General features: G+C 55.1%; 1 protein-coding gene across 1 annotated transcript in view; it reads right to left on the bottom strand.

Annotated features, from left to right (window-relative positions):
• RBM19 (RNA binding motif protein 19) overlaps positions 1 to 27,694 on the bottom strand; it is a 116,388-nt gene that overhangs the window by 67,557 nt on the left and 21,137 nt on the right. The window contains exons 15-21 of the mRNA XM_044244211.1: positions 26,744 to 26,944; positions 25,284 to 25,413; positions 18,319 to 18,509; positions 15,965 to 16,025; positions 14,104 to 14,183; positions 11,499 to 11,554; positions 8,590 to 8,706 (exon numbers count right to left, since the gene is read on the bottom strand). Coding sequence (XP_044100146.1) covers positions 8,590 to 8,706; positions 11,499 to 11,554; positions 14,104 to 14,183; positions 15,965 to 16,025; positions 18,319 to 18,509; positions 25,284 to 25,413; positions 26,744 to 26,944 — 836 coding nt within the window. The remainder of the gene's footprint in view (positions 1 to 8,589; positions 8,707 to 11,498; positions 11,555 to 14,103; positions 14,184 to 15,964; positions 16,026 to 18,318; positions 18,510 to 25,283; positions 25,414 to 26,743; positions 26,945 to 27,694) is intronic.

Raw genomic sequence — 27,694 nt, 5'->3', positions numbered from 1 at the left:
TCCGTGGATGAGCCAGAGCTGCTCCTGGAAGGAAGGCTTGAGGGTACCCCTCGCACACGCATGTGCACATGCACAGAGTGAATGGGAAGCACAACTCTCTGCACCACCACCGTGGCTGGTGGTTACGAGTGAGCATCACGGGGGAGGAAGTGCTGGGCACGCCAGGCAGGGCCGACGCCTCCCTAGTGCTACACTCTGCAATCCCCACCCTGAATGTGGCACATCACCCAGCCAGTCACCAGGAACCCCACACATAGGAGTCGTCCTCCATTCCTGTCTCTGTTGCAGGAGACCCACGAAAACCATCCATCAAGAGCAGCCAGCAATCGCACTGGCAGACCGACCCGGCACCCATTTCCACCGCCCACACCTGGTCCAAACCACAGTCCCTTGGGTCCAGGTCGCTGCAGAAAAAACTGTCTTGCAGGTCTCTGCATGCCAGCTCGGACCCTCTTCTCTCAAGCTCTTTTAAAAATGAAGTCACCCACCACTCCCTCCGCTCAGAACCTCTCGTGGCTATAGAATAAAACACAAAGGCCTGAAGTGCAAAGGGCCGAGAATAGTCAAGGCAATCTTGGGGAAGAACAAAGACACCAGATATCAAGCTCTTACAAAGCCACAGTAATTAAGACGGCGTGTATTGGCACCAGGATAGACAAATAGACCCAAGGAACAGATTAGAGAGTCCAGAAGCAGACCCTCACATACACAGTCACCTGATTTATGACAAAATCAATACCGCGGAGCAGAGGGGAAGGAATGGCCTTCGCAATAAATGATGTCGGGCCAATTGACTATCCATCGCAGGTTGCGGGGGGTGGGGGGCTTTGGGAAGTACCTCGATCTCTACCTCACACCATATACAAAAATCAATTCCAGAGGTACTGCACACCCAAATGTGAAAGGTCAATGCTTTTCCAGGAAAATAGGAGACTATGTTCGTGTGCTTGGAGGAGGCAGGGATGACTTAAATAGGACACAAAAGGCCTGAAGGCAACTATGAAGGGAACTACGAAGGGGAAAAGTGACAAATGTTAAGATTAAGAGCCGTCGGTTCATCAAAGGACACCACTGAGAGGACGCCATCAAAATACTCACAGAATGGGAGAGGGAGGGACTGCTACCATATTATCAACCACAGGACTTGAATCCAGAACACGTAAGATTATACAGAAAGTAATTAGAAAAATAATAAAGAAAAAAAAACCCAGCCAATCCCATTTTTTTTTAAAAAATGGGCAGGCGACTTGAACAGGCATTCCACAAGTTCTCAACACATGCTCATAAGGATATGACAAAACAACTGATTTCCTTAAGTGCAAATTAAAACAACAACGTGATGATGCCGTTACATACACACCAGAATGGCCACAAAAGACAGACAATACCAAGTGTCGATGAGGACCAAGGGCAGCTGGAACACCCAGACCCATGGGGAGGTACAAACTGACAGTATCTTTGGAAGCCCGTGTGGGATATTTACTAAAGTTGCAATATGCACACTCAGTGACCCAGCAATTCTAGTCTTACAGGGACACCTTCAGAGGTGCGTGCACGAGGTCAACAGAAGACAAAGGCAAGAATATTCACAGGAGCGTTCTGTACTACACTACACGGCCCCGAGGATGAACAGATCGCGACGGCAACGTAACAACCCAGAAGAATCTTAGAACCAAAAATGTTGAGCAGAGACGCCAGACGCCAAAAAGTAGATAACGGTGTGATGCCAATGACAAAGAACAAAAACAGGCCATGCCAACACATGTGTTCAGAAGTCAGGGGAAGGGTGGGAGGGCAGGGAGTGGGTGGGGCCAGTGATGGGAACAGGGCCCCAGACAGAGAGCGGGCTGGGAAAATTCTTTTTTGAGCTGGGTGCTAGTCACACCTGAATAACAAGTTGAAAAACCAGTCAAAGCCTTCCTCGTGGCCCACAAGACTGTGCTCCTGCCTGCTCATCTCATCTCAGGGCTGCCCCTCAGGGGCCAAGCTCATTCCCACTTCTGGGCGTGGAACCTGCCACAGCTCCCCCCACCTGGAGGCAGCTCACTCCTTCATACCCTCAGGTCCCCACGAGAATGTCCCCTCCTCAGAGAAGCCTCCCCAACTGCCCCTCTAAGACCTCCAGTACTGGGTGAGATGTGTCCCCCAAATTCATGCCCAGCACAGCTTACGCACAGGATCATACTGGAAATCAGGTCTTTGCAGATGTGACCGTGGTAAGGTGGGGTCATACTGCGTTTGGGGGGGCCCTAAATGCACCGACTGCTGCCCCCAGCTCAGTGGAGAATGAATGCGGGCATTCATACCGTCCTTTACAAACTCTGCAGAGTGGGAGGGAGGGATGCGTGGGCAGAGCTCAGAGGACTTCCGGGGTGGCAAAAAACACTTCCGAGGCTACTATCACGATAGGTACCCGTCATTACACATTTGTCTGAATGCCCAAGAACAAAGCCTGATGCCCACTGCAGACTCTGGGGGACAACGACGGATCAGTGCAGGTTCACTGAATGGAACCAGCGTCCCACTCTGGTGGGGAAGGCAGGTAACGGGGAGGCTGTGTATGGGGAGAAGGGGGTACGGACACTGCATACCTTCCTCTCAATCGTGCCATGAACCTTAAACTGCTCTTAAAGAGGATCTTAAACAACAAAGTCCTTAGCAAAGCAGGAGAAGGGACGTCCCCGATATGAAAACGGGTCAGGGTGGGGGAAGGCGCCTGCAGAGGTGAACACAGAAACTTGGAGTGGGGCCTCACTTCTCAGCTCAACGGGGGCCAACGGGGCGACAGTTTCACCTGTAAGGTCTGTATGTTTTATAAAAAGGGACAAAAACTTTATGATATCTAGGTAATTCATCTAGAAGACACTGCCAAAAACCCCAAGGGCATGCCCCCGCTCTGCTGGAGCCCTACGTTTAACTTAGTCCAGGGATCAGCAAACATACCCCGTAAAGGGCCAGACTGTCCGTGTGTAATGTGCTTGTGGGTCAGCTGGTCTCAGACACAGCTACTCGACTCTGTGGCCGCGGTGGGAGAGCAGCCAGCACCGGCACCGGCATGAATGATGGTGGTCCCACGTGAGGGGTGTGATGGCCTTCATCTGGGGGCCCCTTGTAGGGGCACATGTGTGGGGGTGACCTATGCGGGCAGGGGCAGCCTCCTTATCCCCCCCCTTGTAGAACGTGGCTGAGGGGTTTCTCTCCCCTCCACCAACACCCCTTCTCCAGTGGCCCTTCTGGGCTGCCCGAGGAAGGCTGCGCGGTGCAGAGCTTCTCCCCTATGGAGGCTGGAGAGCAGGAAGTGGCTGTGTCAGTCCCAGGCCTCCGCAGAGAGCAGATGTCAGGGCTCTTAGCTTTTGGAAAAGCACAGGTGACAACTAGGAGTTAATCAGGCGGTAACCCCGCACCTGGGTGAGGGGAACAAGGTGGGGAGCGTGTGAGGGGAACTTGGCAGGCAGGCTATCCTTGGCCTTCCCTCCACGGTCACGGTCACTGTGAGAGGAAATGAGGAGGAGAGAGGCCAGGGACAACGGACATTGTCCACAAAGCAGGCACAACAGGTGCACTGGGGACAGGAGATGCAAGCTGTGTAATTAAGGCCTCTAGACACCTGTTGGGAGCTCACCCATTCACACCCCTAGCAGGTGGTTCACACCTCCGAGGAACGGAATAACCAAAAAAAAAAAAAAAGGATCAGAAGACCAGATGAAAGAAAGCTCTCCCCATCTGTAGCCCACAGCCACGGCCCTAGCCCCCTGAGGCAGCATTTCTGCTAAAAGCTCCCACCTAACTCCCCTGACCCTTATGGAGAGTTGCACGGAGCTGGGCAGGTCTCCAGAGAGAGAGACTGGGTGGTGCTCCTGCAGAGCTGTGTGGCCCTGGGCAAACTCCCTAACCTCTCTGTGCCTGACACATTCTGTTTTTATTAGGATTCCATAAGCAAGGCTGTGCAGAGCATATTATGTGCTTAGCAAACATTTATCAAGCACCCTCTGTGTGCCTGTGGACAGAGCAGCATCCACAGTGGCTAAGATTATAGTCTGGGGGGCTGGGGTGGGTCAGGGACACTAAACCAGAGGGACAGATCTCCAAGAGGGGCTGTGAGGAGAGCCGGAAATTTGAGAGACCAGGACAGGCCGAGCCGTGCTGAAGGCGTATTTTAAATCATTAGTTCCAGCGGGCACGAACCAGGCACCATTCCAGTGGCCTGCAGGCAGGACTGGCTCGCCATTTGCAGGGTCCAGTGTGAAACGAAAACTTAGGGCCTCTTGTCCAGACGCTAAGAATTTTAGGACAGCGACCCCAGAGCACTGAAGCCAGCATGGCGGTGTCGGGGGCCACCTGGTCACGTGCACTCAAAGCCCGCCCTGCTGGCAGAAACTCCTTCCCGCAGGATCACTGCCTTTCAGGAGCCGAGCAGCCCAAACCAAGGCTGCCCATGGGGTACACCCCTGTACCTCTCTGCGCCCTGGGTTCCTCCTCGAGAAGAGGTGCAAGCAGCTCTCTCACACGTGGGACGTGGTCAGTCGCTGTCCAACAGCTCCTGAGAGCTGAAAGCCGAGCCATCCCCTTCCACGGCATCTGTGCGGTCAGGGCTCAGCCCTTGCAACTCAGGTAGAACAAGTCCTGTCCATCAAATGCTCTCCACTTGAGTTTGTGCGTAAGGACAGGGGCGGGGGCCATAAGCTTTAGGTGGGGTACACCCTTAGGCCCCATCTGTGGGGCTCTTCTCTGAACCATCCTCTGTCCCAGGGACCTCCAAATCCAGGCTTTCCCTTGGAGTGAGCAAAGCACCCCGCAGATCCACAGGTCCGCACACACGCCTACCTACCCCAGAACAAACCCAGACAGGAAGGGAAGCTGATTCCCCCTTCTTCTCATGGAACGGATACTGGCTTAAGACTGTGCACACAGCACTGGGAACCAGGGGGCCATTTCCACCCCTGCTCCAGCTATGGGGTGAGGAGTCTGCTCCCGGCACACATGCACACACCTGCACACTCTAGAGAATCCCCGTTTGTCTTCTGCGTTTCCTTTCTGGGGTGGAGAGACCTGTGTCCCCTCGTACTGACTCTCTCCAGCCCAGAACCAGAAAGGATCACAGGGCAGGAGGGACATAGTTAGAAAAGGAGAAAAAACACTAAGAAAATGGCCCAGAGGACCGTTGAGGCTCTGCACTGCCATCAGGCTGTCCAAGGTTTTAAGCCCGGTGCCACCAGTTTTGCGCTGTTCGATAACCACAGCTAATGTTTATCAACCACCGGCCCCACAGCAAGCACCGTATGAAACGCTTGGCATGCAGAATCCCTGAGGCAGTCACGGGGCATGGGAGCTGGGTGCCAGCCAGCCGGCGGAAGTCCCCGAGGCGGGAATCTGGGCTGGGGAACGGATTTCCTCCCTGGGAAAGGGAGGCAACACTGCTTCGCAGGCCTGTTGTGGGAAAAACAGACCTGTACTAACACAGAGCAGTGCCCGGCACAGGTTGGGCTGGAAAATGTTACTGGATGATGACAAACACTAACATTTTTACTTCGCCATCCCCGTAAATGACAGCACGCATCGTCAGCAGCATTCCTACTGTTACTTTGTGCCAGGGGAAACTGAGGCTCAGAGGGGCGGTGGCAGAGAAGAGAAGCGCTGTCTCCTAATCCACTGCTGTGTCTACTCTGCCTTTTCTACAGAGCGGGCCTCAAACTGTCCCAGGTGACAATCCTGCAGGGACGTGGCTCTGCGGCAGCTCTCGGCCCGTGTCGTGGCTGGGTTCAAGGGGCTGCGCTGTGGTGCGGACAGGCCTGACTGCAGGCTGCTGGCCTCCAGGGACGGCGCAGGCAAACACTGCCTTGGTGGGAAGCTGCTGCCCCAGCTCATAAACAGGGCCCAGGAGGCGGGGGAGGGCGGGCGAACTGCCACCCCCCAGTGGGTGCTCTTGACCATGCTGACCCCTGGCTCTACGCTCACTCCTGCGCACCCTGAGTGTGTCGCTGTCCGACTGTCGCTGTCGCTTTGCTCCCTGGGCTCCCACAAACAGTGAAGTCCTCAGGGAAGGAGCCCATCTCTCCTAAAACAGCTACGTGCCTGACACCTGGCACAATGGCTGGTAGGAACAATACGTTCACAGGACAGTGGTTCCACTGACATGATCTCAGGGGCAGTGTCCTTCCAGACCTGGGAGAAGGACAGCAGGCTGCAGAGAGGAGTGACTGCGAGCCATGGCTCTGGGACAGACCACTGAACTCCCAGTCCTGGCTCAGCTGTGCATCCTGGGCAGGACGCTTCATGTACCCAAGGTCTCCAGCATCCTTCTGGGTGCACAACAGGGATGAGCATCCCTCTGCCGAAGCAAGGCCGCAAAGCTTAAAGGAGAAGACACGGCACCAGCAGATCCACAGCCAGGGCCCAACACAGAGTGAGCGGTCCATCAGAGGGAGCTAGGATTCTGATAACAGCTGCAAGGACAAGCCCGCAAAACCTGCCTGCGAAATGGACCAGGCTGGTTCCCCTCAATCCCGAAATCCTCCCCTGGCTCTGACCTTTGCCGGCCACTGGCTTTGTCTGAAATCGGGTCTGTGGTTTCTCAGACAAGCTTAGCCCCCCTGAGAAGGCTTACAGCGACCCCTGCTGCCCGCTGCTGGGAACTGCCTCCACCCCCAGCCCGAGTGCACAACAAAGCAAGGTGAGCCCTCCAAGACTGTTTTCCGTTTGTTCGTTTCCAAGCGCTGGCGGGAACTACCGTCACAACAATGGCAGGGAGAAGAGACTCCGCGCGTAATTACGATCGGTGGACACTAATTCCCTGTCTTCTAAAAATAAATATAAAGCGAGAGATCAAACACAGCGCTTTTCCTTCCCGTCTTGGTCTTTTGTTTCTCTGGATCAGTGTCATCCTAGATACACTGCAGAAACAAGTGAAACTGTCATTTCGGCGGGATACTATTTCCTGATCAACACGTGCTGTTTGCAGCAATCCTGTTTTGATCTGGCAGTTCTTAAATTGGACTCTCTTTTAAAAAGCAGAAGCATGTTAAAACAAGCAGGCGCGTGGGGCTGAGGATACGGGCTCTCCTGTGACGACCTCGCTCGCGCACTCCTCTTGACTTGTCTCCCTGGGTGCAGGGAAATGGAAAACGTCCCCCCAGGTTGTGACCCCATCTCACCAGGCTGTGGCTGCCCCGCGGGGGACCCGGGATCACAGCTAAGACTCAGCTGCTAGGAGCTGGCAGGGATGGTGTCTGCACCAGCACCCGCTAACCACGCCTGTTAATGAACGGCACGCCAGCAGACGGTGTGGCACAGAGGCAAGAGGGATGGCGAGTTCTGAAGCAAATCCCACAAATGGCTCCCTACCCTTTACACTAAATGAGTGCACAGCGGTAGAGTGCATACAAAGATCCTTTTTTCTATTCCCTAAAATACAGGATTTCTAGTTTGCATCCACAACTGACCTTGGTAAGTTAATCCAATGAATAAGATGCTGACCGATGATTTTAACGCAGACCTAGCTCTCTCGATCCTGCAGACCAGGAAGCTGTGGGTTCTGGGGGCCCCCCGACAATCTGTTTGGTTGGGGCTAATTCCAACTGCCATTACATTCTGAGGGCTGGATGGTCTCTCTCTGTGCCACCCAGCACCTGCCTGGGGAGGGCCCTGGCTTTAAACCTCTCCATAGAGACGTCCGATCCAGGGCTTGGCTCTGGGTGCTACCTCACTAATCTCCAATGCTCAACCGTGCAATGTCTCAGCACGGGGGTTGCAAAGTGGTGGCTCTTGGGTTATATCTGGCCACAGATACTGTCCTGTACAAATTAATTGCCAACTTATTCCCTCCAAAATCTGGACTGCTGGTTTCTCTTTCGAAATGTGGGAAAACTGGTCTGATTACACCCACCTTTCTGCAGGGCATCACGACGGGCCTTCCAGCTGCCAGCACTCCCCCAGTCTGCTCTTCCAGGTCCCAGAACCTGGAATTTCTGACCCTGTGCTAGCAACTGCTGATAGACGGCATGACTTATACAGGTGATTCACTCTTAATGCAAAACAGCGTCTCCGTCTCCGTAAGTGGCAATGTAGACAGAGGTGCCCAACTCTGGCTGGTCGGTAGAACCAGAACCCCTGGGGAGCTCTGATCAAAATATCAATGTCTGTCCCCTCCCCCCTCCCTCACCCACCCCCCACCAACAAAATCCAGCTCCCTGGGGGTGAGGTCTGAGCAAAGGTATGTCTATGAAAGTCACCAAGTGACGAAAATACCAAGAAGGAGAAGAACTTCAGGCAAACCGTGGGCAGAGCTGAGCTTCAGTCACGTGGCTCCCGCCCCGACCTGCTACACGTGCGGATGGAGATCAGCCTCCCTTTCTTTCTGTCTCACCTCCGGAGGAGGCGGCCTGGCTGTTGCGAGATTTTTCTGTGCACTGCTCTGAAAATCAGTATGTGAGTTTGAGGCAGATATATCAGAGGCAGCCGAAAGATGACCTCTGAAAGACCACGGGCTGGCCTCTGGCTGAGCCATCAGAGGACCGCAAGGCCACCTCCTCCAAGGATCCTGCAGCCTCCCTACCCACACTCCATGCCTCGGACGGAACCAGCGCTTCTCACCTGAAGAGTTCACGGATCTCCCGGCTGTCAGCTTGGAACGGGATGTTGCGCACCAGGATCTTGGATGTGGTCTGCTTTCTGGGAACTTGTTTCTTGCGAGCGGATGTCAGGGCTGGCCTGGACAGTCGGGGGAAAGGGTTCGGGTTATTTGGGGTGTAGGCTGCCCTCCACAGACTCCCCTGCCCTCCCTCTCTTGTGCAGGTGAGGGAGGCAAGGAGTCGCTGTGGACAAGGCAGAGATGAAATGGGAGGGAAGTGGTCTCCCGTGGGGGACCTGACCATGTTCTCAAAACGGCCGTGGACCAGTCAGGCCACCTGCCCACCTTTGGGTCTCTCCTGCCCATCATCTGAGAGACCCAGGGGCCAGCAGGGACTGGAGACAGGAACCCTGAGGAGAGTGAGGCCCGTTCCACACCATATCCAGTCTCCACTGTCCCTTTCGGGATGCAGCAAGACCCCAAGTGGCCCACAGGACTTATCTGAGACTTTCCACCGCTCACCCGAGGGGCATCATCCCAAAGCCCTAGAGGAGTTTCTGGCCTGGGACATGGGCTGCGGGTTAGAGAGGAAACTGATCCAGGGGCTCAGGGTCCTCTCCAACGTGTCCCCATCTCACATGCGCTCCTGCATCAAAGCAGGGCAGGGCTGTGAGCGAGAAGCTGATAATCGGGCTGTGGAAGCCAAGTCGGACACGCAGGATCTGAGTGATCTTGGGCAAGTAACGTGGCCTCTCTGGGCCTCTGTTTCCTCAACTGCACAATGGCCTTAACAAAAGGGCTGGCTCCGTCATACTGTTTGAGGACCTGTCAAATACTCTGCACGGTGCCCACCATGAGTTAAACTTCCGTAAATGGTGGCAAGTTGTAAAAAGATGATTGTTACCACTTGCTTCCTTCGGCCCTGCTCTGCGTCACCTCCTCGAAGGAGGAGCTCCCTAAGGATCGCCACGAAAACAGCAACTCACACCCCCACCCTGGCTGTGTTTTCCTTTCTGGCACTTGCTACTACCTAACCGCATCATATATATTTGCTTGTGTTTCCCTTTGCAGTCTGTCCTCTAGAGCTGTGCTGTCCAATACCGTGGCCACAAGCTACAGGTGGCCAGTTAAATCTAAGTGAAAACAAAATTTGAAATTCAACCCCTCCGTTGTGGGAGAGCCAGCCTCCAAGATGGCCCCTGTGAGCCCCGTCTCACAGTATTCATGTGAGGGATTCTGGGGAGTCCCCTCCTGGGCTCTGTGTGACCAATGGAAGACAGACGCCAACAGTGACTCCTGAGACAAGGTCGGCAAAGAAACTGTTGCCTCCTTCTTGCTGCCCCTTGGATCCCTCAGTCTGTGGGAAATAGGAACACAGGCTGCGCCAACAGCCATGTGAGGGCACCATCTTGGAAGGGGATCCTTTAGTCCCGGGGGGCCTTCAGATGAGGCTGCAGCCCTGGCTGACATCGTAACCTTGAGAGACCGGGAGATGGAAGTCCCCCGCTAAGCTGCTCCCGAGTTCCTGAGCCGCAGAGACTATAGGATAATAAATGTTGGCTGCTTCAAGCAAGGCCTGGGATACCGTTATGCAGCAATAGAAAATACAACCGCCGCCCCCTTAAGTGCTCATATGCCACATGTAGCAAGCGGTCGCCGTATTGGATGGCACGGATGCAGAACATCAGAGAGGAATGCCACCACTGTAGAAGGTTCTGCCAAATACACGGCCCCAGTACGTGAGTACCACAAGGAAACTCCATTCCCAGCAACTGGGCAGAGTATCCAGAACACGGCAGGTTCTCTCTGGTGTTTTGTTGAACAGAAAGATGATTTGATCAGCACTGGCTGGGCACTGAAAGCTCACAAGGGGACTTTAGCTTGACTCCCTGCAGACAGGATATGGAAAGGAAAGATCGCCACCGCCGGCGGAGTGCTCATGGGCATGGCATGTGCCGGGCGCTTCATGCACAACCTCTAGCTGGTGCATTTTACTTCGCAGGCCAAGTCAGCCACCCAAGGTCACGCAGCTCTGGGACTAGAACCCACAGCTGTGGGGCCGAATGCCTGGAGTCCCACTGTTCCCTCACAGCTCAGGAGTCCATCCCGTACCAGGCCTTCTTCTCCCAAAGGGTACTCCCTTGGCACAGACTGGGCTGGGTGAAGGATACCAGAGGTGGCCTGGGGGCTGGGTTCACAAGCAGCTTTGAGAACAGAGAGGGAAGAGAAAGCAGCGGCTCCAGGCCAGCCCTGGGCGGCTCATCGGCTCAATGACCACAACAAACAAACAACCTGCTGGAAACTACCAAAGAAACATCTCAAACCAGCCCTAGGACCGTCAGAGGCACTTCAGGGGGATCCGCTCATTTAGACATACTAGTGGGTAGAGGGCAGGAACAAACCAAATTCTTAGGAAATAAACCCCAATACTTCAGGAAACTGGTCACTGGGCAGACTGGTCTGTCTCCATCTCTAATGCCTACTGAATCGCTTTTGAATTAACTAGAGGCTGTCTCTGGGCTCTGTTGTCCAGATCCAGGAGAGAAAGCCCCATAAAGGCTGATGTCTAAGTTTTTCTCGCGTCTCTCGTTCATCCAAAGCCCCAGCAACCTGCAACTCATTGGTGGGTTATTTGTATCACCAAGATGAGCAGGACGTGGTTATCTTTCCTACTCTTGCTCCTTCGGTGACAATACATGTGCGTGAAGCACTGACTCATAGATGGGAATGGTCCCGGTTCATCATAGAAACGGGCCTCGGAACTGGCAAATGGGACACCAGCTTCATGAAGAAGAGTCCCACACAGTGAGGGGTTCCAGCTGGGGCGGGGGGGGCGGGGGGGCGGGGCGGTCATGGCAAGGGTCTGGGGCACCAGCACCAGGCAGAAGGGACTGCCCTGGGTCAAAGCAAAGACGGGGCATTGAAGACTCACTTGGTGGCTCGTTCCGAGATCCTCACTTCCACCTTGTGGCCGTCCACGACATGACCCTAAGAGATAAGACAACACAGCCTGTCACTCTGTCCTGCCAGAAATACTCACCCGCACCCCCTGTCCTTCACCAGAACGGGCTTCTGCGGAGGGGAAGGGAAATCTCAGAAGGAAGATGTTCCCAGGCAGAGGAGCCAGCTGGAATCAAGGACAGAGAACAGCTTCTCCTGGAAATGGCTCACGCTGAGCCCAGGCAGCAGCTGCTGGTCACGGAGACCCAGCCTTCCGATGTCCTCTCGAGCCACGCGTGGGCCTTGACCTTTATGCCACTGGAGGGACACAGAATTTTCCATCGTGTGTAAGCGTCTGCAGGCAAAGGAAGCCCCTTTGCAGAGCGAGAGTTCAGGTTAGATTGGATGCTTAAGAGAAAAAAAATTTCTAACCCACAGAGGGTTGCAAGGAAAGCTAGGCTCTCACGTGGGTCCCTTAAGGCAAAAACTGGCGAATTAACAAAATCACCCTCGAAAATTGCTTAAATCTCCCATAAAATAGACTGCGCATAGTTCCATGTAAACAATTCTTGGAGGCAACGTGCGTGTACGTGTGCGCATGGGGAGGTACAGAACGTAACGCGGGAGACGTGCGCAGTGGCGTTTTACAGAAGCCTGCAGCAAGTGGCACGTGATAACGAGGCCGGACTTCAGGGTCTCTTCAAAAGCAACAAGAAATCACACTCCAGAGATCTGGTAATGCTTGGGACCCATCTCCCCACGAGGCAGCAAATGGGCTGAAGCCAAGAAGTGGGTGCCCCTTTGGGCAGGCCCCAGGTGCTGGGGTTCTGTTCTGGGTGATGCCTGCCTCTTTGTCCCTTATGTTCCCCCAGCTCCCCCGCCCCGCCATCACCGAGGGCATGTGAGTCTGAGCTCCGGTGGAGACCAGAGAGCCTTTCAAAGACAGTAGAGGCCCCAGGGGGCTCCCTTCCCCATCGTCCTACCCCAAACCAACTCAGCCCTTTGTGAAGTGGTTTTGAGCCAAGGTCATCAAAATTCTACAAAAACAATCATATCAGCCAAGTGCCCTGCTACATTTCGAATTGCCCTGAGGCCATTCCCCTGCAGGGGAAGCTCTGCTGGGACAGAGAGGGGGGCCCTGGATGGGCGTCCTGTCCACACTGAGAACAGCCCAGCTGAGCCCGGCCCAAGTGCATCTCGCACAGGGAGAAGGAGAGCCGGGGAATAGTGTGCTGCTGGCCGTAAACTGGGCTCTATTTTACTTTCCCACTGCTGGGCTTGTAAACTGGGCTCTATTTTACTTTCCCACTGCTGGGCCTCATGCCGGGCAGGCCATGTCCTCCCTTTTTCTTGGGCCACAGTTCTCTCCTCTCTAAAGAACTGAACGTGTAACATCCTGAATACGGCTTAAAAGGGTCTCTGAGCCTCTGGAGGCCTTTCCATGTACTTGGGTCTAGAAGCCTCATCTAGAGGAACAATCACGAGTGCCCTGGCTGCAGAAGGAGGGAAAGGCAGATGGCAGCAGAGAGCACATGGGTCTACAGAAAGAGGTACATGGTGGGGGGGCACTCCTCCTTATCCCCTCTGCCGAAGGCCCTGGGGATGGGGGGCAGGGGAGTGTTGAGGACATTGTCCCGAGCAGAGGCCTGGCTCACTGGGGGGCACAAATCCCAGGCTGTCCCACTCCCTGTGGCCCCAGTTCAGCTCCCTTCCCACTCCCCCTCCTGAGGGCCCTGCAGGAAAGCACTGTTCTTTTCTCTGAAAAGGATGCAGAGTCTCTCTGTCCAAACAGCTTAGAGTTGAGATCCCTTGTCCCCACTGCCTCCACCCCGGCCCAAGCCAAAAGCCTTTCCTACCTGGATGACTCAGTGATCCACTCTCTGCACAGCAGCTCGAGTGACTGACTGGAAGCATAAACCAGTCCCCTCCCTGGTGTGCTCCAAGCCCTCTGATGGAATCTCACTGCCTTACACTGGATTCCATGGTCCTTAAAATGCCTACAAGATCCAGATCTAGGCACCACCCACCCCACACTTCTTTCTGCCACACTGGCCTCTTTCTGCCTCTCAAACAGACTCAGTTCACTCCTATCTTAGAGTCCCTGCCTCAGGCCCTTTGCACATGCTGCCCCCGCCAGACTGCTTCCCCCAGATCTTTATGTAGCTGACTCCTTCTTGTCAATTAGGTATTAGCTCAACTGTCACCTCCTGAGAGTGGCCTCCCCTGAACACACAGTGTAAAGTAGCCCTCCCAGCCCATCCAAGTGCCTGCTTCATTTCCATCCAAGCACTTCTCATGACCTGGTCCAGTGTATTTACTCAGAGTTCCGCTCTGCCAGGCTTCCCCGCACCAGGCACAGAGCTGTGGCTTAACAAACACACGGCAGTGATGACAGCGTGCTGAGGAGGGTTCTTAATTTTTCTTGGGCCACAGTTCTCTCCTCCCTAGAGAACTGGAGCAAGTGAGGGGCCCAGGAAAATGTGTCCTTCTTTGCACTCTCACTCAATTTCGGGAGCACTGACAGGTGGGGACCCCCCACCCCGCCTCCACTACCTGCCAAGTGCCTCCGGGGACCTCGGCTGAAATCCCCACCTTACCTGGAGCTGCCTGAGAGCCTTCTGGGCCTGCTCTGGCTTCCTGTATTCCACGAATCCAAATCCCATGGAGAGCAGCGCTCCTGAAGGAGAGAGGCAGAAATCACTGGGGTGAGGTGGGGCGGGGGGTCGGGGGGCAAGAAGGCGAAGAAAGCACAAGCCCAAGTGCGAGGGTTCCAGCAGGCCCCTGGGCGTCCGCTCTTTTCTCTCTTCCTCATACCCCTCCGTTTCCAAAAAGATTTCCGCTCCTGGCTCACCATGGATTACTAGTCATCTTGAAGAACCAGTCGATGAAGTTATAGAGCCGTCACCTGAGGCCCAACTGACTATTAATTAGCAGATGACTGACATGATAATTAACTTTGTAATAGAATTCCGCCTTTGGGAGGGAGAAGGAATGAACACGGATGACCATCGCTATGACAAGCGGCACAGCGTCTGCCTAGGCCGTCCCCTGCTTCCACACATGACGCAGAAGATGAATATGTGTGTGAAAGCCAAAGACACTGGAGACTTCCCCTTTGCAGGTCTTTCCGACCATCCGATTACGGCTGCTCCTGGGTTTCAGATGCCGAGGTCAGATGGGGAGGGTGGCTGCATTGTACAGACCTCTCTGATCCCCTCCTTCTAAGGCCATGAGGAGCAAGGGAGAGCTCCGAAGTTTATTGGACACACTTGCTTCCGGACTTGAGGTCTGTGAGTGTTCTGTACGTACGTAGAATTGGGGGGCAGCTTGTATTTTACGGGGCATTTGTCTGGTTACACCTTGCCCTACAGCCAGAATGTGACATGTGCCTCCTTCCCCACAACCCCATGTTATACAGATGCGTTCATTTCATTCTTCCGTTTTGTCACAGTTGAGCTCAGAGAGCTGGCTCAAGTCTGATGGGTCCAAATGAGGACCGAGATACACACCTTCAATTCGCTCGCCGGTCCCGTCTCTGTCTCTACTGTACTGTTTTCACAAACCCATGCTATCAAATGAGGCCCCGATGACATGAGGAAGTCCACGGAATTGTCCACACGTGGCTCTGTGGGCCACAGATGGGAACCACAGACAGACCCGTTGGCTGCCAGGCAGTGCTACCCTGTGACAACGATGAACCCTGGTTTCTTCAGTGGATACTGGAAAGCACTGGAAGATCAGGTAACTCTTGCTAAAGTAGGCTGAGGGGCGTTCCTGAGAGCCAAAAGGTTGGCTCCACAGCGTCTGATGCCTGCGAATGGGGCAGTGACCCTACAACCCACAGATGCAGCCCCAGGCAGAGCTGGGGGCCCCTTTACCAGCCTGACTCACCACCTGGATGTCAGGGGTCACCTCCCTTCCTGAAGCCCCTGCAAGTGAGCCTTCATGTCGCTCACTTGGTACTTAGCTGCCTTTCTTATGTCCCAAACTAGGTCTGCAGCTCCTGGAGAACAGGCTCGGTAGAATGTTCCAGAGGTTCTACATCTGGGTTGTTTCTCTTGGAAGACCCAGGATCGGTCTCTGCCTGCTATTCTCCAGGGCATTTCCAGAGCCCAGAGGTGCTGGGAGGAGGGAGAGGTTTCTGCTATGGTACAGTGTCAACCCCAGTGGCCCATTAAATGCACTACTCTGAGACCAGGGTCCAAGGTCCAAGGCAAACAGTCTAAATGCAGAAGACCCTGACGGGCACGGCTGCCTCCATGGAACATGGCGAGTCTCTGGGGACGGACAAAGAGGGACCATTTCAGGAGGGCCGCGTGAGAGTTGAGGGCTTTCCAAACAAGCAAGCGAGAGTTCCCCTCGCCCTCCAAACAAGCAAGCAAGAGTTCCCCTCGCCCTCCACCCAAAGCCACAGGTCCTTTTGCAATCATCCTTTCTGACCGGTTTCGTAAGGAATACCTGCTTTGTTCTTCTTCTTGGAAACAGAACAGCTTTTCACCGTCCCCGCTTTGGAAAACACCTGGAAAAGAATGTTAACGTGTGTCAGCAGTATTTCAGGCTAACTCTGCAACTGGTGCAGGCGCATCCTGAAAGACAGAGGCTACGGATGGGGCCAGGGCCCCAAGAGGCCAGGACTAACAGCAGAGCTAACACCCCGATCAAGCCTGAGTTGCGGACACTTATGGACTCTCTTAATCCTAAGTGTCAGACCCTTGGATTATCTCATTTGTTCTAATCAGATCTTTAAAACCACTCTACCAGGGGCGCCTGGGTGGCTCAGGCAAGCATCTGCCTTAGGCTCAGGTCGTGATCCTGGGGTCCTGGGATTGAGCCCTATGTCGGGCTCCCTGCTCAGCGGGGAGCCTGCTTCTTCCTCTCCCTTTGCCCCTCTCCCTGCTCCTTTCTCTCTTCCATGCTCTCTCTCTCAAATAAGTAAGGATATAAATAAATAAATAAAATCTTAAACCAAAAAACCATTCCATGGGAAGATTCACCTAACAACCCCATTTTACAGATGGGGAAACCAAGGCACAGAGAGGCTAAAGGACTCACCCAGGATTGCACTGTTAGCCAAGAGTGAGGCCCGGGGGGCTCAATGGGTTAAGCCTCTGCCTTCGGCTCAGGTCATGATCTCAGGGTCCTGGGATCGAGCCCTGCATCGGGCTCTCTGCTCAGCGGGGAGCCTGCTTCCCTTCCCCTCTCTCTCTCTCTGTCTGCCTCTCTGCCTACTTGTGATCTCTGTCTGTCAAATAAATAAATAAAATCTTAAAAAAAAAAAAAAAAAAAAAAAGAGTGAGGCCGGGATCCACGTCCAGGCAAGTCTGACCCCAAACCTGGGGCAACATGAGGGGAACCCTGTGGGCTGGGCGCTGCTCCCTGCAGTGCCTCCGATGGGCTCATGGCCCTGGGACAGTGACCTGACCTCCTGAAGCTCAGACCTCACACCACACGTGCGGAACCTAGACGTCACCCTAGCGGTGAATCCCAGCTCCTGAGTCTGAAGCTCGGGTGCGTCTTCTAGGAAACAATTCCTGATGACGTTCCCATACTGGACCCGGGAGAGCCACACAGCAGAAACGAACACAAACGACACACCATTTTCACCTCTTCCGAGCAATCTGGCATCACCAGGATCTGCCTCTTTACAAAAGCAAACCCAGCCCAGACCACAACAGATTCCGGAAGCAGTGAACGAGAAGTCCCAGGGTGCGTTTCTGGTTGCTCCACACAGTGAATCTTTGCCCCAAAGGTACTGCTGCTTTGGCCACCATGTCCCTGTGCCGTGGCCGCTCTCCCAGCCGGCAAGAGGACAGTCACGGCACAGAAGCTTACTCAGGTGGCCTCAGCGGAGGCTCTGTCCTCTTTTGCCTCCCCAAAAAGAAGACACCGCAATCTCTCCCTCCAGATGCAGACTTGCCCCGCCCCCACCCCACAGCACTGTTCCTCTGGAACTCAATGGACCTCGTTCCCCCATCTTGAATCCATCTGTGGGATTTTGGAACTCAAAAGAATTTTTAGAAGTCAGTGAGTTCAATCCTTATGGCCACCGTTTTTTTTCTGAACCAGTCCATGGCTGTCAGCCTGCTAGTAATCATTGGCATTGAAAAAAAAAAAGTGCCAAACCTAGTTCACAGAAATCTCCCCATAGTTCTCAGCCCAGCGGGGACCTTGCAGACCCTAATCCTTTGGAACCGGAGGCCCCATTTCCCTATCTCTGGCCAATTCCTTCTCAAGGGCCCCCAACCCCACTCAGGGTAGGATTCGCCTGATATTTCCCAGACAACTACTTGGAGATGCCCATCTTTGTACCCTCTGCCCCACCCCCCAAGAACGCACAAACCCCCATCCCATCCATGGATTTCAGGCAGGGCTGCCCTATACCCATTCCCGTGTCTCCTGCCTGCTCCCATCAGGCGAGGAGGTTGTGCTAACATTTGCTTTTGGGTGGTTAACACCACAGAAACAACTGACAGGGCGTGAGGGGGGGAGGGATGGCTTTGTTTTCTGAATGTGCAATGCTAACACACACAGACGACAGCTTTCACACTGCACACGCCTCCCCAGCCGCCCTGACATGTCCCCTTCCATGTCTGTGGGTGCCCCTCCTAGCCCCCAGGCTGGTCTGCCCACGGCTCAGGTCCCTGGGGGAGATGCCAACGGGACAGCCCCGCAGGGATGGAGGGGCTGGTTGCTGGCTGTGTAGCCCCGTATCAGCGTGAACCAGATTTACCAGCCAAATAAACCATCCAGAATGTTAGCAGACGGGCTTCCCCGCCCTATGATCTCCTTCCCCGTTCTCAGCCATCACTCACTTCCTTCAGGGTCTCCTCCGTCGTGTTGAAGTTGAGATTTTTAATAAACAGAGTACACCCAGGGAGGCTCTCTTCCTCCTCCTCCTCCTCCTCCTCCTCCTCCTCTTCCTCCTCTTCTTCCACCTTCGCTGGACTTTCTGCAGCTCCTCCCTCTGCTGGCTTTTCATCTTCTGGGGTCTTGTTGTCTGGCACTGGGTCCCCCCAAAACACAAAACCATTAGATGTCAAACCCATCAAAGGTCTAAGTCCCGGGGGCCTAAAGCACAGAACCTGCTAGACCAGAGGGGTTCCGACTCTGTGCGGGAGGCATTGGGAAGGGGCATGGATTGCCAGCGACCGCGGGGTTCTAGCTGCTCTTTGCGGGAAGCTATGGGGAGACTGGGAGGGGGGCGAGGCTGTCCTGCCTCCAGCCACTCTTTTAAACAGAAAGGAATATGAAACACAGACCAGAAGTCTGAGCCATGGACCAAGCCCCGCTAACGTGAGCCTCAAAATAAATTACTGTGTGAACGTTCTAGTGAACCCAAAACTGAAGTAACGTGTTACTTCACAAAAAGCGACACGGAGCGAACTTTAAAATTAAAATGGGACTCTAAACTTACAAAAATTACAGGACAGCAGCAAAATGTGAACACTGTAAGACCCCCATGAACCTGAGGAATGTTATGTTTAATTAGGATCCCCAACGTACATAACTTCGGGGAGTCACACACTAAGAGTGTGCCTTATCTATATTCGACAACATAAACTCAGAGTTGCACATGATAGCCAAATACTGAAAACAAAACAGAACAAAACAAAAAACCCCAACCACCACTCAATACTCATAAATAGGACACTAGGACAGTTACAGCGCCACCAAAGAGCGGGACAGTATGTGTTCGTTAAAAATGATGTTTCTAAGGCATGTGTGAGGACAAACAAGGATGCTTAGGATGTAAAAAATTACGAGAAAAATGAAGATCTGAACTAATAAACAGCATAAACCCAACCACGTTCCGAACACACAGCTCCTGAGAGACACACGGGGGATCGAAAGCTGGAAGGGAAGGCAGAATGTGTCCTGGGTGTTTCTGGAGAACGGGATTACAGAGTGCTGCTGTTTCCAGGCCCCCAGCCCTCCTGTCACTCAGAAGGAACAGCATTTCAGAAAGGGGGAAGGGCAAACAGGAGGCTGTGTATCGGCAGGTGGGTGTGTGGCTGCAGTGCAGGCCAGCCGTGGTCACGTGCGGGGACGTCACCTAGGGGGTGACAGAAGGCTCAGAAGACTGAGATCAGCACCGCGTGACCTCTAAGAAGTCCTGCTGTGATGAAATGCTTGCAGTTCAACGTCCTCAATGTCCCCAAGCTCCATGATCAGGGTCCGGGGTCACATCCCACCTCTGCATACAAGCTTCTGAGGCTCCGCCCACACTCTGCGGAAATCGGGGTCCATCTCAAAGGTTTTTCAAAGTAGTCATGAGACGGCACCCTCACACTCGTGTGGTTCTGAGCAGGGGGCCAACACGGATCCAAACCTGGTCCGTCCTGCCCGGCCCAGGCTCCAGGGAGGCAGCTCTGTGAGCCGGCTCCCGGCTGACAGACACAGCCTTGTCCTCCCGCACGCCTGCACTCAAACACTTCAAGCTTCTTGGGGTTTGAATCCTCCCCGCCCACTCTCACACCGAATACCCACACCGCCTTACGTCTGCCTCCCCTGCCCCTTGTGAGGCAAGCCGAACGCTTGTGAGGCCTAATTAAGCTTCAACCGATTTGTCATGAAACAAACCTTTCAAGCCCCGATGGCAATGGGTGGCCATGATGATGTCGTCTGTCTCACATGAGCTGAACAGACAGCCTTTGCCCCTCCTGCTCCCCCGGAGGTGAACCCAGAACTCAGACCCTCACTCCAGGACAAAAAAGAAGAAATCAACACAAAGGCTCCTCCCCCACCCAAGACACTAACACAATTTACCCAACAAGGGACTCCATGGTGTGGCTGTTTCAAGTCCACGTTCAAAGCAAAGCAGGGTGGACAGAGTATTGCTAATGATGGGGAGACGAAGCTATGCAAAATAGCTGAGACTTCGGGGTCTGAATGAGAGCTTCAGTCGAGCTGAAAACCACGACCTTCAGCAGGGAATGACATTTCCACCCCACTGGCTCTCCTTGCATTTGCCATCTCGGAGATGAAAGCCGGGAGTGGGGGGTGGGGAAGGACAGCTGAGGAGACCCCTCCCCATCCTCCCACCCCTGCCCCACACACCAGGCACTGGGCTCGATGCCCCAGGTGCACGGTCTCATTAATGACCACGGGAGCCATGTCACTAAAAGTGGGTGGCCTGTAACCAACGCTAGAGGCTACTGCCTCCGAGCCCTAAATCTGAGGATCTTCAGGCTGGGAGAGAGGTTCACGGAAGACCCAAGAGATTCTTTTTAAAGAGAAGACAGAGGTGGGGATGATGGTGACCAAGAAGGTTCATGGTTAGCTTCAAGGGGCAGCCCCTGCTTGGTACCAGCCAACTGCTGCTGTCAAAGGACAATTCAGGGTGGTCCCACATGCAGTTCTTCCAAGAGAAGCTGAAAATCCACCTTTCGACAGAAAAGCCCGTGGTTTTTTAATCTCAGTAACTAACTCAATGGCCTCTGGCTTCTGTACCAGGCAGTGGTCAACCAATAAACCAAGCAGCTCATCAGGCCTTGGTGCAGTGCTCCCTACACCCAGCCCGTGCACAGTCCGCCAGCAGAGACCGCCGGCCCTCCCAAGGGCCCAGAATCCAGCTGGTTCCTGGTGTTCCAGGGGCTCAAAGGCTCCCCAGGACAGCAGCTCAGGGGGCCCAGCCCCATCCTGCCTCCCTGCCCCGCTTCTAAGAGCTGTGTAAAGGTTCAGAGGCACCTGCCCCAGAGATGGGATATTTACGTTTAGTGAAAGCTGAATGAAGCTTATGGTCAGGGTTGGATCGTGTCCATGGCAAGTGAGCTGCCCTTGCCCCTGCCCAGAAAGAACAAGGGAACAGTGAAGGCGGCCAGGACCTATGTCTGCCCCAGGTGTGTGACTGGTCTGGCTTACCGGCTAATCGGTCGACCAGTAGCCCTGACCCCCAACATCAGGGACGAACGGCCGGCTTGAAATAAAAGACATGATTTAAATTGGCCTGGCCATCCTCCAACAGCACAGAGGTGTCTGTGGCTTCTCTAAACCTCAGTGTCCCCAGAAACCACTTGCCTGCATCCATAACTGCCCCTGGGATGCTGGGAGAAGGGACAAGATAAGGGGGCTAGTTTTGAGATCTGCTGAAAAGGAGGGGCCTGGAAAAATCCAGGGGCCCACAGACTAGGACAGAGCGGTGAAAAGCACACAGGCCTGAGGAAGGAGTGACCCGGGTCAGAGTCCTGGTGGTATCACTCAGTAGTGGTGTGGGCCACACCTCGGGTCCCTGCTGGCCACATCCCTGGGGAGGCCTTTTGCTCCCCAAGCGGCCAGGCCAGGCCAGGCCCGGCCCGGCTGGGGTCCACACCCACGTCCCTGTCCAGAGAGGTGTGTTGCAAAGGCCCAGTGCCACGGCCGCGAAGCCCAAGGTCGTTTTTTAAAAGCACTTTTGCTCCTGGTCCGAGTGGGGAGACAGAGAAGAGAACAAAAAATGAGATACTGTGAAACTCAAACAGATGTTTGCCAACAAAATCACCAGGAACCAGAGAAAGCAGGAAGAAGTAAGGAAGGAAAGCAGGGCAGGGCCAGAGGGTGGGGGTGCGGCTCGGGGTTGGGGGAGGATTTCAAAGCAAGGTGGGCTGGAGGGGGCTGGGGCAGGCCGGGAGGATGTGCTTCCATCTGTAGTTAGCACAATAAAACCCAGTCACGCATCGCCACATGGGGCTTTATTATAATCAGGCCGCAGAATTTACTGTGGCCCCCCCTTCCCAGCTCTGGGCGCTGAAGGCTGACAGCAGAGACTGTTATCAGTTGCAAGCAGCTTTCCAGGACCTCCCCCGACTCCGAGTCCTTTATCTGGAGGTGAGGGTCTTGCTTGTGGGGAGATAAAACACACTGTCCCCCTCCCTTGAGACTGGTACAGAGAACAGGGAGCTTTCCAGAAAGGAAGGAGGGGGTGGGGAAAAGAAAAGCTCCATCCACTCCCCTCCCTGCTCCCTTCCTTTGGGGCCTGAGGAAGTCTAGGGCTTGGAGGCTGGCTGAGCCCCCACGCGATGGAAATTGGGGAAGTTTCCGGAAGGAGGTGGAGGCCTAGGCAAGGGGGAGGAGCAGGTGAAAAGCGACAGTGCAGGAGGCTGGGGAGGTCAGAAAAGGAACAGAAAGGACAAAAAGAGGCCCAGGAGGTGAGCCCTGTGGGAATGCACCTGGTGACGTGGGCCTCAGCAGGGCTTGCAATCAGTTCAGACACGCACAACGCCCTGTCTGAAATCGGGCCCGCACCCGGGCCCCTCTGCCAGGCTCCGTGGCCTCCTTTATGTGAGTCTCGTCAGCCCCAAGAGACAGGGCCTGTTAGGGGGAGTCTGTATGGGAGGCTCTCGACACGGCAGCACAGGCCCCGGGAAGCAGGGCACAGTGGGACAGGCCGGACTCGAGTACACGGTCTCCACAAAGCCTCTTCTCCATGAGCTCTAGGACATGTCCATCCACACGGCCCACTCTTGCTCCCACTGCGACATCTCAGCCGCCACCAACGGCCCCCATTTGTCCCCGCACCAGGCCTCATCTGGGGAAGAGGGTCTGCGTGGCACCCACTGGGGTCACCCCGGCTCAGAAGCTGGTACTCATGACTGACGACAGGCCGCCCACCCCGGCTTCTGCTGCCGAAGCCACCAGAGACGCAGAGTTTATCGGTGCCTTCCCTGCGGGCCTCACCATACTCTCACCAGCGCCCTGAGAAGTCGGCATGGTCATCATGCCCATTTTACAGATGCAGAAACCGAGCCTCAGAGAAGGATGGCGGCTCCCCTGGGCGCAGGGCTGTGAGTGGACAAGAGAGATGGTAACTTCCCTAGGAGCTCCGAGCTGCACCCTGAGGAACCCGAAGTGCTCGGGGCAGGGCCTGGCACAGCGTGAGCACCCTTGGGTTCACTCAGCACCCTGCCCTGCTCTCCCTCCGGATGCTGAGCTCCAGTGGTGAGCCAGCAGAAAGGTCCCCGCCCTGTGGGATGGACCTTCTAACAGCAAAGTCAGGCAGACAGACACCAAGGAAATGAGCCTGTTTACAGTTCCAGGAAGTGGGAGAGGGCTAAAACAAAGCAAAGGGTAGCTTGTGGGGCTGGCGTCAATCAGTACCCCCAGAGGGAGCCAGGACTGTCCCTGTAACCGGTGCTGGCACCATCTCGCACCACTCCGACCGCTGCGAAGGGGAACGACCACTGGAGGATGACCCCTCCAACACCACACTCCTACTATGTGCCTGAGGCGTGGGACACAAAGGCCAGGATGACCTGCCCCTACCTTTCCAGGCAGAGAGAGGCAGGAACCCTTCTTCCTGCATCCGTTCACTCCGCCCACACATGTTCATGGAGCCAGGCTATGTCTGGGGCCTTGTGGGGGGCGAGGCACCCAGCAGTGAACAAGGCAAGGGGCCACACCAGGACACGTGCAAACGAGTGGGGCCACTTGGCACCAGGCTCAGTGGTCCTGCCAAAGAGGTGGGAAATGGGCCCTCGTTCCCGCCAAGTCTGTGTGCCCGAAACAAGGGCCTGCTTTGGCCCCAAAATAATCAGGTTCAGGATGAGCAAGTGAAGTGAACGGTGAGGTGGCTGAAGGTTTTGGGGTGATGGCTGGTTAAGAAAATCACAGGACTGTGTCAAGAGAAGTCTTCCTGATGGCCGCAGGCGGGTTTTGAAGGGAACCTTAATCCCATCTGAGGACAGAACTAGGTTGGCATCAGGGGCTACCGAAGGTTCAGATGGTAATTAGTAAGCCTGAGGACCGGGGGGCCTCCTGGAGCCTCGAAATGCAGAGACCAAAGAACTCCCCTTCCTGATTGGAACGAAGATACCAGACTAGGGGTTCCCAAGTGCAGACAGCCCCAGGAGGTTTATGGACAGTGAGGGCTATTCAATGAAAGGCCTGCTCTTTAATCTGAGAATTCTGCTCGCCCCGTTTTTGCCCTGAGATACCCTTTCTGGGAACGAGGATGGCAGATGGGAGCCTTATTTTCTCAATTCTTATTTCAATACATGGCTAACTCCATGGGGGGCTGGGTAGGAAAGCGGGGGACACTGCTGATAAGCGCTCCTAACCTGTGGGGAACAGGACCACCAGTCTTTTTCAAAAATTTTTCAGGTCTTCAATTCTCAGCTGTGGTCGTGAGCGCTTCCGCCCCCTAGGGGACATCTGGGAAACACTGTGGGGGCACGGGCAGTGAGCTTCGGAGGGTCAGGAGCACTGAGCACTCCCGACTGTGCAGTGGGCAGAAGCTGGGCGTGTGAAAACCCTCGCTATTTGCACAACCATCCCATCAGGAGGGGCCGGTGCTGCCTTGGTGCCAATGGCGTCCCCTCTGCTCCCAAGTGTGAAGCATTAGCTGGGAGGTGGGCCACCCCCGTCCTTGCCCCAGCGTCCCTTCCCTGCCCTGCCCTTGCAGTCCTGGGTGGCTAAGGGACCCTGTGCCACTCCAAGGACCTGGGGAAAAGTGTCTCCTTCGCCAGCCGCCCTCCCTGGCCAGGCACTGGGGCAGCTGCATTAAATAAGAAGGCGCCCACGGGCTCTGCTCTAAATCCGTACGGGTAGATTCTAGGGGTCTGTTCAACCTTTAACTGGCAAACTGTAAAGCTGCTACTTTATGCCGCGCCTGTAATTTCTACGCTCTGATCCTAAGAACATCTTACATGCCTATAAAACCCGAGAGTCTGAAATATGCTGGTCTCCGGGACAAATAAAGAACTCTAAACCAAGTATGTGACAGATCACCGCATGGCGCCCGGCCCTGCCACCCTCCTTCCCCCACTTGCCCACTGCCACGGGACACCCTGAACGCAGCTCTTACGGGTTTCTGGCTCTGTCCTGTCCTCTTCTGCAGGGCCTGCTGGTGGATCTCGGGGTTCCTTCGTCTGCGGTGCTGAGCCAGAGAAGATGCCCACTGGAGCCCACTCCAGGTACAGGGGTGCGTGGTGAAACTGCAGAGACAAGGCGGGGAGGCGCTCAGTTCCTCCTGCAGACGGAGAGCCTGAAGCTCACAGAGTCTGGGCAACTCAACCAGAGGAACGGAGCCAAGAAGAGTGGCACAGTCTGGAACCTTCTGTGCTGCCTGACCCACGAGAACACCACACTCCCCCCCCACCCTTGCTGCAGCTTAGGGCTCAGGGGACAGGCCCGAGCATCTGTTGTCATTGGACACGCTGGGGTCTCCGTGGGTCTTCTGTGATTGGGGAGTGAAGGCGAGTGGTACGGGGAAGCAGGATCACTTATGAACTGCGGCTCCCCAGGAGGAAGTGTGGAAGGGCGGTCAGAACACTTTCTCTCCCTCCCCTGCCTGTAGACCACAGGCAGTGCGTGCACGCACGTGTGCAGGCACATTCTTTCCTTTTACAAAACGGACAAACCGGACACTGATAAGCAGTCTGTGGACAGCTAAAGTGCCTGACAGAGAGAAGCTACTCATCTCGGATGCATGGTGCCCCCCCCATAAAGTTATGTCCACATTCCCAAATCCTAAAACCTGTGGATTTGAGATTTTATTTGGAAAAAAAGGATCTTTGCGAATATCATTAAGTGAAGGATCTTGAGATGAGAGCATCTGAGTTATCTGGGTGAGCCGGGAATCCGAGGACAAGGGTCCACACAAGACAAAGGCAGAGTTAGACCTGAGACAGGGGAAGAAGACCACGTGAAGACAGAGGCAGAGACCAGACAGATGCAGCCACAAGTCAAGGGACACGTGGGGCCACCAGAAGCTGGCAGGGGCAGGGAAGGGTCTCTCAGAGACTTCCAAGCAGGCAGGGACCTGGGTCAGCTGGATTTTTGACTTTGGGTCTCCAGAGCTGGGAGACAATACCCCAGCTCTGCTGTCTCAAGCCCCTGCTTTGTGGCCGTTGATAAAAGAAACCACAAGAAGATAACCTACTGCTATACATGTGCATATACACAGGACTTCTTTCTCTTTTTACAGAGAAACAGGAGACTGCCCTCTTACAGAAGTGACTTTCAACTTACTGGAAATGCAACATACCAGAGGCTCCACGAAGGACGGCTCTAATTCGCATAGGAGTGGAGAGCCAAGGAAAGCGAGAGTGAGGCAAGGAGCCTCAAGGGGTGCTTCCTGGGGGATGTCTAGAGAGGCCTTCTCGCATGCTCCTGGCCTGAGGAGGCGGGGTCATAGGCCACCTGGGAGAAGCTAGTTTGCAACCAGCGACCAGCGCCACCAGCCAGGTCTGCAGTGAGGCTGCTTGCTGGTCCATCGCCACCACCCCCCTCTGCCCTCTCCCCAGCAGGCCCCAGCAGCCCTACCTTGGAGTAGGCCAGATGTCTGAAGGCCTTGCGGGCCTCCAGGGGCTCCACGAACTCCACGATGGCGGTGACACCGCCCTCGGGCAGCAGCACGCGGCCCAGGCTGCCAAAGCGGCCGAAGGTCTCCTGCAGCTCAGCCGCCAGGGTGCCTGCCGGGAGGTTCTTGACAAGGATCACGGTCTTGCTTCGCTCGGCCGCCGCCTGTAGGGGAATCAAGACACGTGGGGACAACAGAAGGGAGGCTCTCCAGGCTGACCCCAGCACCCACCTGCAGCTCTCTCTGTGCCAGGCACCCCTTTGGGACCTCAAGTGCCAGGTACTTGGGGAGCAGGCCCTGAGATCCCACTCCCTCAGGCATGGTGCTCCAGGGAGAGAGGTGGCTCCTCGGGGCGAGGAGGGGCAAGGGCCCCAGGTCTAGAGCCCAGGTCACACGTCAGCCCCTCCACTTCTGAGCCACGGCAGATTCTGCCAGTGCCCGCCCACAGCCCTCGCTGGATCTTGCGGATTGTCCCCGCCCAGACTGCCAATGGCCAGGATGTGCATCTTGGTGCCAGAGGCCTTGTCCTGGACCTGCAGGGCACCTGCTGTCACACATGGGGCAGGCGGGATGGGCTTGCACGTTACTACTACAGGAGCAGCCTGCGACACTCAGAGCTTCGTGCATCCGTCCTCATGGTGCGGTGGGGACACAAGTGTGTAGTGTGAGTTCTGCAGTGATCCCCCAGGCAAACAACAGCCCCCTGCTACAGCAGCTCTTACTGTGATACTCTGTTGGTCTCCCCTTGAACTTTCTCAACTGTTCTCACTGGCCAGTGAGAACCAACCTTGAACCTCTTCAATCTGCCTCTGGGAGAAGCCCCGCAAGACACTACGACGGCCCTGGTACGTATATGTACGTCGGTCTCAGCCCCTCCCCTAACGCCAGGACAGGGCGCCCACTTCACAGGAGCC

The sequence above is a fragment of the Neovison vison genome, chromosome 3 (assembly GCF_020171115.1).
Source record: "Neovison vison isolate M4711 chromosome 3, ASM_NN_V1, whole genome shotgun sequence".
In the NCBI taxonomy this organism is placed as follows: domain Eukaryota; kingdom Metazoa; phylum Chordata; class Mammalia; order Carnivora; family Mustelidae; genus Neogale; species Neogale vison.
The sequence above is the reverse complement of the archived record's forward strand: the minus strand, read 5'-3'. Positions and strand labels throughout refer to the sequence as shown.